General features: G+C 47.8%; 1 protein-coding gene across 1 annotated transcript in view; it reads left to right on the top strand.

Annotated features, from left to right (window-relative positions):
• LOC126272521 (monocarboxylate transporter 2-like) overlaps positions 1–16,461 on the top strand; it is a 115,285-nt gene that overhangs the window by 32,388 nt on the left and 66,436 nt on the right. The window contains exon 4 of the mRNA XM_049975429.1: positions 12,332–12,475. Within this exon, the coding sequence (XP_049831386.1) occupies positions 12,332–12,475 (144 nt within the window). The remainder of the gene's footprint in view (positions 1–12,331; positions 12,476–16,461) is intronic.

The raw sequence follows: 16,461 nt of genomic DNA, 5'->3' as shown, positions 1-16,461 counted from the left end.
CTGAGCTACCGAAGCACGACTCACGTCCGGTACTCACAGCTTTACTTCTGCCAGTACCTCGTCTCCTACCTTCCAAACTTTACAGAAGCTCTTCTGCGAAACTTGCAGAACTAGCACTCCTGAAAGAAAGGATATTGCGGAGACACGGCTTAACCACAGCCTGGGGGATGTTTCCAGAATGAGATTTTCACTCTGCAGCGGAGTGTGCGCTGATATGAAACTTCCTGGCAGATTAAAACTGTGTGCCCGACCGAGACTCGAACTCGGGACCTTTGCCTTTCGCGGGCAAGTGCTCTACCAACTGAGCTACCGAAGCACGACTCACGTCCGGTACTCACAGCTTTACTTCTGCCAGTACCTCGTCTCCTACCTTCCAAACTTTACAGAAGCTCTTCTGCGAAACTTGCAGAACTAGCACTCCTGAAAGAAAGGATATTGCGGAGACACGGCTTAACCACAGCCTGGGGGATGTTTCCAGAATGAGATTTTCACTCTGCAGCGGAGTGTGCGCTGATATGAAACTTCCTGGCAGATTAAAACTGTGTGCCCGACCGAGACTCGAACTCGGGACCTTTGCCTTTCGCGGGCAAGTGCTCTACCAACTGAGCTACCGAAGCACGACTCACGTCCGGTACTCACAGCTTTACTTCTGCCAGTACCTCGTCTCCTACCTTCCAAACTTTACAGAAGCTCTTCTGCGAAACTTGCAGAACTAGCACTCCTGAAAGAAAGGATATTGCGGAGACACGGCTTAACCACAGCCTGGGGGATGTTTCCAGAATGAGATTTTCACTCTGCAGCGGAGTGTGCGCTGATATGAAACTTCCTGGCAGATTAAAACTGTGTGCCCGACCGAGACTCGAACTCGGGACCTTTGCCTTTCGCGGGCAAGTGCTCTACCAACTGAGCTACCGAAGCACGACTCACGTCCGGTACTCACAGCTTTACTTCTGCCAGTACCTCGTCTCCTACCTTCCAAACTTTACAGAAGCTCTTCTGCGAAACTTGCAGAACTAGCACTCCTGAAAGAAAGGATATTGCGGAGACACGGCTTAACCACAGCCTGGGGGATGTTTCCAGAATGAGATTTTCACTCTGCAGCGGAGTGTGCGCTGATATGAAACTTCCTGGCAGATTAAAACTGTGTGCCCGACCGAGACTCGAACTCGGGACCTTTGCCTTTCGCGGGCAAGTGCTCTACCAACTGAGCTACCGAAGCACGACTCACGTCCGGTACTCACAGCTTTACTTCTGCCAGTACCTCGTCTCCTACCTTCCAAACTTTACAGAAGCTCTTCTGCGAAACTTGCAGAACTAGCACTCCTGAAAGAAAGGATATTGCGGAGACACGGCTTAACCACAGCCTGGGGGATGTTTCCAGAATGAGATTTTCACTCTGCAGCGGAGTGTGCGCTGATATGAAACTTCCTGGCAGATTAAAACTGTGTGCCCGACCGAGACTCGAACTCGGGACCTTTGCCTTTCGCGGGCAAGTGCTCTACCAACTGAGCTACCGAAGCACGACTCACGTCCGGTACTCACAGCTTTACTTCTGCCAGTACCTCGTCTCCTACCTTCCAAACTTTACAGAAGCTCTTCTGCGAAACTTGCAGAACTAGCACTCCTGAAAGAAAGGATATTGCGGAGACACGGCTTAACCACAGCCTGGGGGATGTTTCCAGAATGAGATTTTCACTCTGCAGCGGAGTGTGCGCTGATATGAAACTTCCTGGCAGATTAAAACTGTGTGCCCGACCGAGACTCGAACTCGGGACCTTTGCCTTTCGCGGGCAAGTGCTCTACCAACTGAGCTACCGAAGCACGACTCACGTCCGGTACTCACAGCTTTACTTCTGCCAGTACCTCGTCTCCTACCTTCCAAACTTTACAGAAGCTCTTCTGCGAAACTTGCAGAACTAGCACTCCTGAAAGAAAGGATATTGCGGAGACACGGCTTAACCACAGCCTGGGGGATGTTTCCAGAATGAGATTTTCACTCTGCAGCGGAGTGTGCGCTGATATGAAACTTCCTGGCAGATTAAAACTGTGTGCCCGACCGAGACTCGAACTCGGGACCTTTGCCTTTCGCGGGCAAGTGCTCTACCAACTGAGCTACCGAAGCACGACTCACGTCCGGTACTCACAGCTTTACTTCTGCCAGTACCTCGTCTCCTACCTTCCAAACTTTACAGAAGCTCTTCTGCGAAACTTGCAGAACTAGCACTCCTGAAAGAAAGGATATTGCGGAGACACGGCTTAACCACAGCCTGGGGGATGTTTCCAGAATGAGATTTTCACTCTGCAGCGGAGTGTGCGCTGATATGAAACTTCCTGGCAGATTAAAACTGTGTGCCCGACCGAGACTCGAACTCGGGACCTTTGCCTTTCGCGGGCAAGTGCTCTACCAACTGAGCTACCGAAGCACGACTCACGTCCGGTACTCACAGCTTTACTTCTGCCAGTACCTCGTCTCCTACCTTCCAAACTTTACAGAAGCTCTTCTGCGAAACTTGCAGAACTAGCACTCCTGAAAGAAAGGATATTGCGGAGACACGGCTTAACCACAGCCTGGGGGATGTTTCCAGAATGAGATTTTCACTCTGCAGCGGAGTGTGCGCTGATATGAAACTTCCTGGCAGATTAAAACTGTGTGCCCGACCGAGACTCGAACTCGGGACCTTTGCCTTTCGCGGGCAAGTGCTCTACCAACTGAGCTACCGAAGCACGACTCACGTCCGGTACTCACAGCTTTACTTCTGCCAGTACCTCGTCTCCTACCTTCCAAACTTTACAGAAGCTCTTCTGCGAAACTTGCAGAACTAGCACTCCTGAAAGAAAGGATATTGCGGAGACACGGCTTAACCACAGCCTGGGGGATGTTTCCAGAATGAGATTTTCACTCTGCAGCGGAGTGTGCGCTGATATGAAACTTCCTGGCAGATTAAAACTGTGTGCCCGACCGAGACTCGAACTCGGGACCTTTGCCTTTCGCGGGCAAGTGCTCTACCAACTGAGCTACCGAAGCACGACTCACGTCCGGTACTCACAGCTTTACTTCTGCCAGTACCTCGTCTCCTACCTTCCAAACTTTACAGAAGCTCTTCTGCGAAACTTGCAGAACTAGCACTCCTGAAAGAAAGGATATTGCGGAGACACGGCTTAACCACAGCCTGGGGGATGTTTCCAGAATGAGATTTTCACTCTGCAGCGGAGTGTGCGCTGATATGAAACTTCCTGGCAGATTAAAACTGTGTGCCCGACCGAGACTCGAACTCGGGACCTTTGCCTTTCGCGGGCAAGTGCTCTACCAACTGAGCTACCGAAGCACGACTCACGTCCGGTACTCACAGCTTTACTTCTGCCAGTACCTCGTCTCCTACCTTCCAAACTTTACAGAAGCTCTTCTGCGAAACTTGCAGAACTAGCACTCCTGAAAGAAAGGATATTGCGGAGACACGGCTTAACCACAGCCTGGGGGATGTTTCCAGAATGAGATTTTCACTCTGCAGCGGAGTGTGCGCTGATATGAAACTTCCTGGCAGATTAAAACTGTGTGCCCGACCGAGACTCGAACTCGGGACCTTTGCCTTTCGCGGGCAAGTGCTCTACCAACTGAGCTACCGAAGCACGACTCACGTCCGGTACTCACAGCTTTACTTCTGCCAGTACCTCGTCTCCTACCTTCCAAACTTTACAGAAGCTCTTCTGCGAAACTTGCAGAACTAGCACTCCTGAAAGAAAGGATATTGCGGAGACACGGCTTAACCACAGCCTGGGGGATGTTTCCAGAATGAGATTTTCACTCTGCAGCGGAGTGTGCGCTGATATGAAACTTCCTGGCAGATTAAAACTGTGTGCCCGACCGAGACTCGAACTCGGGACCTTTGCCTTTCGCGGGCAAGTGCTCTACCAACTGAGCTACCGAAGCACGACTCACGTCCGGTACTCACAGCTTTACTTCTGCCAGTACCTCGTCTCCTACCTTCCAAACTTTACAGAAGCTCTTCTGCGAAACTTGCAGAACTAGCACTCCTGAAAGAAAGGATATTGCGGAGACACGGCTTAACCACAGCCTGGGGGATGTTTCCAGAATGAGATTTTCACTCTGCAGCGGAGTGTGCGCTGATATGAAACTTCCTGGCAGATTAAAACTGTGTGCCCGACCGAGACTCGAACTCAGTTGGTAGAGCACTTGCCCGCGAAAGGCAAAGGTCCCGAGTTCGAGTCTCGGTCGGGCACACAGTTTTAATCTGCCAGGAAGTTTCATATCAGCGCACACTCCGCTGCAGAGTGAAAATCTCATTCTGGAAACATCCCCCAGGCTGTGGTTAAGCCGTGTCTCCGCAATATCCTTTCTTTCAGGAGTGCTAGTTCTGCAAGTTTCGCAGAAGAGCTTCTGTAAAGTTTGGAAGGTAGGAGACGAGGTACTGGCAGAAGTAAAGCTGTGAGTACCGGACGTGAGTCGTGCTTCGGTAGCTCAGTTGGTAGAGCACTTGCCCGCGAAAGGCAAAGGTCCCGAGTTCGAGTCTCGGTCGGGCACACAGTTTTAATCTGCCAGGAAGTTTCATATCAGCGCACACTCCGCTGCAGAGTGAAAATCTCATTCTGGAAACATCCCCCAGGCTGTGGTTAAGCCGTGTCTCCGCAATATCCTTTCTTTCAGGAGTGCTAGTTCTGCAAGTTTCGCAGAAGAGCTTCTGTAAAGTTTGGAAGGTAGGAGACGAGGTACTGGCAGAAGTAAAGCTGTGAGTACCGGACGTGAGTCGTGCTTCGGTAGCTCAGTTGGTAGAGCACTTGCCCGCGAAAGGCAAAGGTCCCGAGTTCGAGTCTCGGTCGGGCACACAGTTTTAATCTGCCAGGAAGTTTCATATCAGCGCACACTCCGCTGCAGAGTGAAAATCTCATTCTGGAAACATCCCCCAGGCTGTGGTTAAGCCGTGTCTCCGCAATATCCTTTCTTTCAGGAGTGCTAGTTCTGCAAGTTTCGCAGAAGAGCTTCTGTAAAGTTTGGAAGGTAGGAGACGAGGTACTGGCAGAAGTAAAGCTGTGAGTACCGGACGTGAGTCGTGCTTCGGTAGCTCAGTTGGTAGAGCACTTGCCCGCGAAAGGCAAAGGTCCCGAGTTCGAGTCTCGGTCGGGCACACAGTTTTAATCTGCCAGGAAGTTTCATATCAGCGCACACTCCGCTGCAGAGTGAAAATCTCATTCTGGAAACATCCCCCAGGCTGTGGTTAAGCCGTGTCTCCGCAATATCCTTTCTTTCAGGAGTGCTAGTTCTGCAAGTTTCGCAGAAGAGCTTCTGTAAAGTTTGGAAGGTAGGAGACGAGGTACTGGCAGAAGTAAAGCTGTGAGTACCGGACGTGAGTCGTGCTTCGGTAGCTCAGTTGGTAGAGCACTTGCCCGCGAAAGGCAAAGGTCCCGAGTTCGAGTCTCGGTCGGGCACACAGTTTTAATCTGCCAGGAAGTTTCATATCAGCGCACACTCCGCTGCAGAGTGAAAATCTCATTCTGGAAACATCCCCCAGGCTGTGGTTAAGCCGTGTCTCCGCAATATCCTTTCTTTCAGGAGTGCTAGTTCTGCAAGTTTCGCAGAAGAGCTTCTGTAAAGTTTGGAAGGTAGGAGACGAGGTACTGGCAGAAGTAAAGCTGTGAGTACCGGACGTGAGTCGTGCTTCGGTAGCTCAGTTGGTAGAGCACTTGCCCGCGAAAGGCAAAGGTCCCGAGTTCGAGTCTCGGTCGGGCACACAGTTTTAATCTGCCAGGAAGTTTCATATCAGCGCACACTCCGCTGCAGAGTGAAAATCTCATTCTGGAAACATCCCCCAGGCTGTGGTTAAGCCGTGTCTCCGCAATATCCTTTCTTTCAGGAGTGCTAGTTCTGCAAGTTTCGCAGAAGAGCTTCTGTAAAGTTTGGAAGGTAGGAGACGAGGTACTGGCAGAAGTAAAGCTGTGAGTACCGGACGTGAGTCGTGCTTCGGTAGCTCAGTTGGTAGAGCACTTGCCCGCGAAAGGCAAAGGTCCCGAGTTCGAGTCTCGGTCGGGCACACAGTTTTAATCTGCCAGGAAGTTTCATATCAGCGCACACTCCGCTGCAGAGTGAAAATCTCATTCTGGAAACATCCCCCAGGCTGTGGTTAAGCCGTGTCTCCGCAATATCCTTTCTTTCAGGAGTGCTAGTTCTGCAAGTTTCGCAGAAGAGCTTCTGTAAAGTTTGGAAGGTAGGAGACGAGGTACTGGCAGAAGTAAAGCTGTGAGTACCGGACGTGAGTCGTGCTTCGGTAGCTCAGTTGGTAGAGCACTTGCCCGCGAAAGGCAAAGGTCCCGAGTTCGAGTCTCGGTCGGGCACACAGTTTTAATCTGCCAGGAAGTTTCATATCAGCGCACACTCCGCTGCAGAGTGAAAATCTCATTCTGGAAACATCCCCCAGGCTGTGGTTAAGCCGTGTCTCCGCAATATCCTTTCTTTCAGGAGTGCTAGTTCTGCAAGTTTCGCAGAAGAGCTTCTGTAAAGTTTGGAAGGTAGGAGACGAGGTACTGGCAGAAGTAAAGCTGTGAGTACCGGACGTGAGTCGTGCTTCGGTAGCTCAGTTGGTAGAGCACTTGCCCGCGAAAGGCAAAGGTCCCGAGTTCGAGTCTCGGTCGGGCACACAGTTTTAATCTGCCAGGAAGTTTCATATCAGCGCACACTCCGCTGCAGAGTGAAAATCTCATTCCGGAAACATCCCCCAGGCTGTGGTTAAGCCGTGTCTCCGCAATATCCTTTCTTTCAGGAGTGCTAGTTCTGCAAGTTTCGCAGAAGAGCTTCTGTAAAGTTTGGAAGGTAGGAGACGAGGTACTGGCAGAAGTAAAGCTGTGAGTACCGGACGTGAGTCGTGCTTCGGTAGCTCAGTTGGTAGAGCACTTGCCCGCGAAAGGCAAAGGTCCCGAGTTCGAGTCTCGGTCGGGCACACAGTTTTAATCTGCCAGGAAGTTTCATATCAGCGCACACTCCGCTGCAGAGTGAAAATCTCATTCTGGAAACATCCCCCAGGCTGTGGTTAAGCCGTGTCTCCGCAATATCCTTTCTTTCAGGAGTGCTAGTTCTGCAAGTTTCGCAGAAGAGCTTCTGTAAAGTTTGGAAGGTAGGAGACGAGGTACTGGCAGAAGTAAAGCTGTGAGTACCGGACGTGAGTCGTGCTTCGGTAGCTCAGTTGGTAGAGCACTTGCCCGCGAAAGGCAAAGGTCCCGAGTTCGAGTCTCGGTCGGGCACACAGTTTTAATCTGCCAGGAAGTTTCATATCAGCGCACACTCCGCTGCAGAGTGAAAATCTCATTCTGGAAACATCCCCCAGGCTGTGGTTAAGCCGTGTCTCCGCAATATCCTTTCTTTCAGGAGTGCTAGTTCTGCAAGTTTCGCAGAAGAGCTTCTGTAAAGTTTGGAAGGTAGGAGACGAGGTACTGGCAGAAGTAAAGCTGTGAGTACCGGACGTGAGTCGTGCTTCGGTAGCTCAGTTGGTAGAGCACTTGCCCGCGAAAGGCAAAGGTCCCGAGTTCGAGTCTCGGTCGGGCACACAGTTTTAATCTGCCAGGAAGTTTCATATCAGCGCACACTCCGCTGCAGAGTGAAAATCTCATTCTGGAAACATCCCCCAGGCTGTGGTTAAGCCGTGTCTCCGCAATATCCTTTCTTTCAGGAGTGCTAGTTCTGCAAGTTTCGCAGAAGAGCTTCTGTAAAGTTTGGAAGGTAGGAGACGAGGTACTGGCAGAAGTAAAGCTGTGAGTACCGGACGTGAGTCGTGCTTCGGTAGCTCAGTTGGTAGAGCACTTGCCCGCGAAAGGCAAAGGTCCCGAGTTCGAGTCTCGGTCGGGCACACAGTTTTAATCTGCCAGGAAGTTTCATATCAGCGCACACTCCGCTGCAGAGTGAAAATCTCATTCTGGAAACATCCCCCAGGCTGTGGTTAAGCCGTGTCTCCGCAATATCCTTTCTTTCAGGAGTGCTAGTTCTGCAAGTTTCGCAGAAGAGCTTCTGTAAAGTTTGGAAGGTAGGAGACGAGGTACTGGCAGAAGTAAAGCTGTGAGTACCGGACGTGAGTCGTGCTTCGGTAGCTCAGTTGGTAGAGCACTTGCCCGCGAAAGGCAAAGGTCCCGAGTTCGAGTCTCGGTCGGGCACACAGTTTTAATCTGCCAGGAAGTTTCATATCAGCGCACACTCCGCTGCAGAGTGAAAATCTCATTCTGGAAACATCCCCCAGGCTGTGGTTAAGCCGTGTCTCCGCAATATCCTTTCTTTCAGGAGTGCTAGTTCTGCAAGTTTCGCAGAAGAGCTTCTGTAAAGTTTGGAAGGTAGGAGACGAGGTACTGGCAGAAGTAAAGCTGTGAGTACCGGACGTGAGTCGTGCTTCGGTAGCTCAGTTGGTAGAGCACTTGCCCGCGAAAGGCAAAGGTCCCGAGTTCGAGTCTCGGTCGGGCACACAGTTTTAATCTGCCAGGAAGTTTCATATCAGCGCACACTCCGCTGCAGAGTGAAAATCTCATTCTGGAAACATCCCCCAGGCTGTGGTTAAGCCGTGTCTCCGCAATATCCTTTCTTTCAGGAGTGCTAGTTCTGCAAGTTTCGCAGAAGAGCTTCTGTAAAGTTTGGAAGGTAGGAGACGAGGTACTGGCAGAAGTAAAGCTGTGAGTACCGGACGTGAGTCGTGCTTCGGTAGCTCAGTTGGTAGAGCACTTGCCCGCGAAAGGCAAAGGTCCCGAGTTCGAGTCTCGGTCGGGCACACAGTTTTAATCTGCCAGGAAGTTTCATATCAGCGCACACTCCGCTGCAGAGTGAAAATCTCATTCTGGAAACATCCCCCAGGCTGTGGTTAAGCCGTGTCTCCGCAATATCCTTTCTTTCAGGAGTGCTAGTTCTGCAAGTTTCGCAGAAGAGCTTCTGTAAAGTTTGGAAGGTAGGAGACGAGGTACTGGCAGAAGTAAAGCTGTGAGTACCGGACGTGAGTCGTGCTTCGGTAGCTCAGTTGGTAGAGCACTTGCCCGCGAAAGGCAAAGGTCCCGAGTTCGAGTCTCGGTCGGGCACACAGTTTTAATCTGCCAGGAAGTTTCATATCAGCGCACACTCCGCTGCAGAGTGAAAATCTCATTCTGGAAACATCCCCCAGGCTGTGGTTAAGCCGTGTCTCCGCAATATCCTTTCTTTCAGGAGTGCTAGTTCTGCAAGTTTCGCAGAAGAGCTTCTGTAAAGTTTGGAAGGTAGGAGACGAGGTACTGGCAGAAGTAAAGCTGTGAGTACCGGACGTGAGTCGTGCTTCGGTAGCTCAGTTGGTAGAGCACTTGCCCGCGAAAGGCAAAGGTCCCGAGTTCGAGTCTCGGTCGGGCACACAGTTTTAATCTGCCAGGAAGTTTCATATCAGCGCACACTCCGCTGCAGAGTGAAAATCTCATTCTGGAAACATCCCCCAGGCTGTGGTTAAGCCGTGTCTCCGCAATATCCTTTCTTTCAGGAGTGCTAGTTCTGCAAGTTTCGCAGAAGAGCTTCTGTAAAGTTTGGAAGGTAGGAGACGAGGTACTGGCAGAAGTAAAGCTGTGAGTACCGGACGTGAGTCGTGCTTCGGTAGCTCAGTTGGTAGAGCACTTGCCCGCGAAAGGCAAAGGTCCCGAGTTCGAGTCTCGGTCGGGCACACAGTTTTAATCTGCCAGGAAGTTTCATATCAGCGCACACTCCGCTGCAGAGTGAAAATCTCATTCTGGAAACATCCCCCAGGCTGTGGTTAAGCCGTGTCTCCGCAATATCCTTTCTTTCAGGAGTGCTAGTTCTGCAAGTTTCGCAGAAGAGCTTCTGTAAAGTTTGGAAGGTAGGAGACGAGGTACTGGCAGAAGTAAAGCTGTGAGTACCGGACGTGAGTCGTGCTTCGGTAGCTCAGTTGGTAGAGCACTTGCCCGCGAAAGGCAAAGGTCCCGAGTTCGAGTCTCGGTCGGGCACACAGTTTTAATCTGCCAGGAAGTTTCATATCAGCGCACACTCCGCTGCAGAGTGAAAATCTCATTCTGGAAACATCCCCCAGGCTGTGGTTAAGCCGTGTCTCCGCAATATCCTTTCTTTCAGGAGTGCTAGTTCTGCAAGTTTCGCAGAAGAGCTTCTGTAAAGTTTGGAAGGTAGGAGACGAGGTACTGGCAGAAGTAAAGCTGTGAGTACCGGACGTGAGTCGTGCTTCGGTAGCTCAGTTGGTAGAGCACTTGCCCGCGAAAGGCAAAGGTCCCGAGTTCGAGTCTCGGTCGGGCACACAGTTTTAATCTGCCAGGAAGTTTCATATCAGCGCACACTCCGCTGCAGAGTGAAAATCTCATTCTGGAAACATCCCCCAGGCTGTGGTTAAGCCGTGTCTCCGCAATATCCTTTCTTTCAGGAGTGCTAGTTCTGCAAGTTTCGCAGAAGAGCTTCTGTAAAGTTTGGAAGGTAGGAGACGAGGTACTGGCAGAAGTAAAGCTGTGAGTACCGGACGTGAGTCGTGCTTCGGTAGCTCAGTTGGTAGAGCACTTGCCCGCGAAAGGCAAAGGTCCCGAGTTCGAGTCTCGGTCGGGCACACAGTTTTAATCTGCCAGGAAGTTTCATATCAGCGCACACTCCGCTGCAGAGTGAAAATCTCATTCTGGAAACATCCCCCAGGCTGTGGTTAAGCCGTGTCTCCGCAATATCCTTTCTTTCAGGAGTGCTAGTTCTGCAAGTTTCGCAGAAGAGCTTCTGTAAAGTTTGGAAGGTAGGAGACGAGGTACTGGCAGAAGTAAAGCTGTGAGTACCGGACGTGAGTCGTGCTTCGGTAGCTCAGTTGGTAGAGCACTTGCCCGCGAAAGGCAAAGGTCCCGAGTTCGAGTCTCGGTCGGGCACACAGTTTTAATCTGCCAGGAAGTTTCATATCAGCGCACACTCCGCTGCAGAGTGAAAATCTCATTCTGAAGTGTTTGGTGTTTCACGACGGATTTGGTGGGTGCTTCTGTAACCAAGGGAACCAAAATGTTGGGGTATCAAGAGGCATTGAAGATTTACACCGCATACAGGAAAAGTGAGAAAATATCATCTGCTAAGGCACAAAGCGGACGAAAGTGTGTTTTGAATGATTGTGAGGCGAAGCGTGTCAGCACCAAAACAACATGAAGGGCGTTCAATTAGGAGGGAATTTCAAGACGGACCCAAATTTCAGAACCACTCATCAGTGATGCAAATGTCAGTAACAGGAAACCTGGTGCAGAAGCCATTAAAGTTGAACAGCGAACCAATGCAAAAATGTCATTTCGTCGGCGAGTGTTATTTTACGCTGATTCCACGATCTGGACGAGTATATATCCCAAGAACGAAACATGGGGGGAGTTTGGAGATGATATTCACAGCTATATAATGCCATTTCTTGGACCCCACCAGTACTTTGCAAGGTCACATTACCATGGAGGCGCCAGCCACCATAGCCGAGCGGTTCTAGGCACTTCAGTCTGGAACCGCGCGACCGCTACGGTCACAGGTTCGAGTCCTGCCTCGGGCATGGATGTGTGTGATGTCCTTAGGTTAGTTTGGTTCAAGTAGTTCTAAGTTCTAGGGGACTGATGACCTCAGATGTGAAGTCCCATAGTTCTCAGAGCCATTTTCTCAACTATCGAGGTCTGTGTAACCACCTGGGATTTTCAGGTCTTAGCCATGGTAAAATATTTGTTCCTCAAGAGGATGCTGTGGTCCAACATGACAGAGCCCCTGTTCAGGAGCGGACATCGTCCACAATTGGCTTGTTTAGCATGAGGATGATTTTCTCATTTCCTCTTGTCACCACAGTCACTGCATTTTAGTGTTATTGAGCCTTAGTGGTCTACTCTGGAGGGAAGGATGTGTGCTCGTCATCCAACATTATCCTCACCTCAAGGTGCCACAATTTTGGAGTAAGAATATAATAAAATTCCCTTCGAAATCATCTAAGATTTGTACTTATCCACTAAGAGACAATTGAAGATGTTTTGAATGACAACGTTTTTCGTGCACCGTATTCGTCATATTAATGTGTTGTGTTTTTGTGGTTCCATATTTTTGTCCAATTGCTGCACTTTCGCGTTCAGCGAACAGACGGCGGGCTGTGTATTCGCCAGTCGGCTACTGCCCTGATGACTGCCATGTTGACAGCGACGCTTACGTGCATCTGTGTGTTGTAAGCCCAGTAAATATAGTAAATAACCATTCTCAAGAAAACTGCTTGTGAAATTTAATCAAAATTCTTCACACTTTCATCGTAATTGGTAACTGCCGTCACATAATAGGAAATAATGAATACTTTTTAGGAAGAAATTTTCTAAATGTAACCATGTACATATTTTTCAGGCCTTCTCACGGGGCCATTGCTGAAGAAATTCAGTGTACGTCAAGTGGCTTTCAGCGGGGGATGCTTTGTGGTGGCTGGGATCCTTCTCACCAGCTTTGCCAACTCTTTCATCCACATCATTATCACCTACAGCATCTTCTTAGGTTAGTGAGTCGATTTACCTACATTATAGAAATTCCTCTTTTGCAGTTAACTCCTCTCTTTGCAGTTATCCCTGTCCATTAATCTTTCTTGCCCGTCCCATCCTTTCAGTGTCTGATTTCCATTTTTTTCTTTTGTCTTCCTCTCAGTATTTTGCCAGTCTCCAGTAATTTATCTATGTTGTGTATTCTATCCTGCAATCATTGTTAAACGGACAATTTGAATTAGAAAGGACTGAAATCCGTTTTATTTAGATTATTGCAATTTCATATGACTATCAAATCAAAATCACCAATAACAAAGTATTTCTTTTGTTTGATCACTTTTAATCTTTGATACGGCAACCCACTTTTAGGACCACAGTTGTTTCAAATTCACTCTCCGAGTTTCTTGATATGAGAAAGTTTATGTAATTCGTCACTCATAGGAGTAGCTATTTCTTTTCTCCAAAAAGAAGCCACTGATCATCGATGGTGATCCTTCTGATGACTGAAAGGCCGGGGATAGTGCTCTAAAATAACCACAAATTAGTAGTGTGAGATATGGTATCATGTCTTTGGTAGAACATATTGTTCCAGATCACCACATATAGAGCAGCGTCAATTAGGCGGCAGTACTATTTTGCCTTCACTTTTGTTTCTGTCGATTACTTCTGTCATAGATCAACAGTAGTGGTTCATGTTCAAATAAATTTCGTCTCTGCCTTTCACGCAGAGCGAGTATCGAAGGCAAGAGAAGCTGTGAGGGTTGGCCATAAGTGCTTGGATGACTCAGTCGGTGAACACTTACGCGCGAAAGGGAAATGTCACAGCCTGGAGTTCTGTTTTAATGTGTCAGGTAGTTTCAGTGTGTTAGACACTTGCTAACAAATCCGAATTGTGGATAAGCTGCTACACTATCCCATTTCTCAACAGTCGTAGAAACTGAGTTGAGTCGGCAGCAAAAGTTCGGTTTTAATCGCTCAGGAGGACAATAAATGGCGGCACAACACCCTTCGTTTGCCCTGAATCATATCTGGAGCGATATTTCACAATTTCCATCCTCAGTGATTGTTGTCCATCCTCAGGACCAAGTGATCGAGTTTTTTTTTTTTTTAATTTACTTTGTCTGTGCCATAACGTTGTTTCTAGTCACATGATGGCGTTGCGATTTTCGCAGATATTAGGTCTCAGGTCAGCCCTAGATCTGAGGGTCATACGGAGGAGTCTGCGTCCTAGCCTTCTTGCTGTTACTTTGTTCGACTACATATCGCGTAAACAACACAGAACAACCCAAAACCGTCAAATTAGTTCTTGCTTTAAGACTACACCTTTCGTTTAATATGTTTAGCATGTCTAACGTTTGGCGTGGCATGCTGTTCTTCTGTACTTGTGTATGATTTTTTCTAGTCTTGCGTGTCTCTCATTAACATATGAGTAGTCTCTGTGCTTAGTATTAGTGCGTTCATCCTGTGTCAGCGCACTTTTTTCTCTCTTGACAAAGTTGAAATAGTGTTGAATTTTGAGCATTCCTAATCCTATGGCGAATCGATTAATTCGTTGTGTAATGTGATCTAATATGGAGATCTACTGTGCGTCTACGTTGCAGTTGAGAGCGGCATGGGCGACATCAGTAGATTCGATTGCGATACCCGAGGTATGAGGCACTTGTAGCTCTTTTCTCGTACCATGTGCTATAGGGCAGCTACCAGCCAATAGGTTAATGAACTTTTTGTTTAACATATCGTACTGTTTTTGGACACTAAAGACTTCAAAAGTTTGCTCATCAATCGACAGCTGTTTTACGGGATGAACTGCTAGTCAGATATTGGTTGTTTTGCGTGCCATGCTACCCGCTTGTGAAAACAAATTAACGGACCAATATTAAAAAGGACCTGAAGAAAATAACATTTGAAAATTGAATAAGAGTGGTTTAGAACAAGTACTGGAAATGAATGTGTCTTCATAACCTTAAAGTCTTGCATTTTTATTATTTTACATTTGTTTACGTGTAATATGCAGTAGTATCATGTTCAACGTGTCCTGGTGTTATAACACTACGAACATCCAGAGCAGAACATGGATCACCATTAGCTCTCTTACAACAGATAATCAGATTTTACATACAGTTCATATGTTCTGACAGCTTACAAAGACACTTGCAAGCAAAAATATTCATAGTTTCCGTTAGGTATCAGATATGAGGTGAAAGATACGTGATTAACAGGGATATGTTTTCGCTAAGGTAAATAACCGCTATGTAGCAGAAAAAATTTAACGTATTTGTCCTTCAGAATACGTATGAAATAATCATTTATAATGAAAATAGTTCTTACACTTAACTTCTATCACATAGAAATCATGTTAGAAGTATATGGGTACATTTCTGTGTTAGCAATTCGCGAAATTTATTTTTGTGTCCTATGAGAGAGTATTTTTTGGAAATATTTTAGGAAAGGAATGTTAGCTATTTTAGTTTGTTCATTGAGGATGTTCTGTGCTAACAAGCTATTATTTGTAAATATTTCTGTTTCTTCAAGATACTCATAATATTGTCCTTGTCTGCATTGTGAAGAATCTGTAGGTTACCTTCAGTGCTTTTACGGAACGTTCAGCTATTCGAACAGCAAGGGTGTTTTTCCATGAACTGTTTAGCCAAACTGCATTGACTTACTTCTTAAATGTAACCGTAGGCTTCCGCGGCCGTTGTCAATGTCAATAAAATTCTTCTGGGTTAGAGACCGCATTGTCATTTATAAAATTCCAACGTTTCGGCGTCTGTTGCAAGACGCCTTCCTCAGGGTGTGTCGCTAACTGCTGAATGCGCGCAAGTGTGGGTACATATATACTATGGAAGAGTGTTGTGATTGGATGTGAGGATGAGGAGGAAGGGCACTAGGAGTTCATTTTATTGGCGTTTGCATTGCGTCTTGTTATTGGCGGAAATAGGCGTTTTCCATTGGAGTTTCCTTTACTGCCTGCCATTGGTGGAAATCGGCGAATAGGAGACTTAGCGGCGACTGCAGCGTAGCGTTGTTTACTAACTGCCTAGTATCGACTAGGCCGCGTCAGCGCTCTGTGTACCATCCTCCGCGTGCGGCAGGATTCACATAGTAGTTTGCATATACCAGCTTCCTTATGGGAGTAACTGGAAGTACATATCACGAATATGAAAAATCGTATTCTGTTGTTTATAGTTTTGAAGAGATTGGCTATCTTACAGAACAGGCATTCCAAGAAAGGACATAGAGCATGTTTTGTGCTGAATTTAGCAGATTGTAGTGGCAACAATGATGCGACAGATGTGTTGTGTTTAGTTTTTATTATATGCAAAAATTTGTCTAAAAGGGGATGGCTGTAACTATTCTTCATCGTTACTGCTTTAATAACATTATTTTCCTTTAGTTCCTCTTTTGTGTCACGCGGCATCTTAAGCATCCTCTACTGCATTGTTCTGTAATACGGTGCTTTATGTTGATATGGCTGACAAGAAATATTGTTAATACTTTAATCAGGGCTGTTGATTACCAGAATATATCGAAATGGTGTTTCTAATTTTTATTCATAATTGTTATCCTTCTATTATTTTCAATTTCTTTGGAGAAGGGAATGTTTTCATACACGTCGCTGAACTGATTCGCAGGAGTGTCTATTTCACGACATACACTCCAGGAAATGGAAAAAAGAACACATTGACACCGGTGTGTCAGATCCACCATATTTTCTCCGGACACTGCGAGAGGGCTGTACAAGCAATGATCACACTCACGGCACAGCGGACACACCAGGAACCGCGGTGTTGGCCGTCGAATGGCGCTAGCTGCGCAGCATTTGTGCACCGCCGCCGTCCGTGTCAGCCAGTTTGCCGTGGCATACGGAGCTATATCGCAGTCTTTAACACTGGTAGTATGCCGCGACAGCGTGGACGTGAACCGTATGTGCAGTTGACGGACTTTGAGCGAGGGCGTATGGTGGGCATGCGGGAGGCCGGATGGACGTACCGCCGAATT

The sequence above is a fragment of the Schistocerca gregaria genome, chromosome 5 (genome assembly GCF_023897955.1).
Source record: "Schistocerca gregaria isolate iqSchGreg1 chromosome 5, iqSchGreg1.2, whole genome shotgun sequence".
In the NCBI taxonomy this organism is placed as follows: Eukaryota; Metazoa; Arthropoda; class Insecta; order Orthoptera; family Acrididae; genus Schistocerca; species Schistocerca gregaria.
This window is presented reverse-complemented; position numbering and strand designations above follow the sequence as displayed.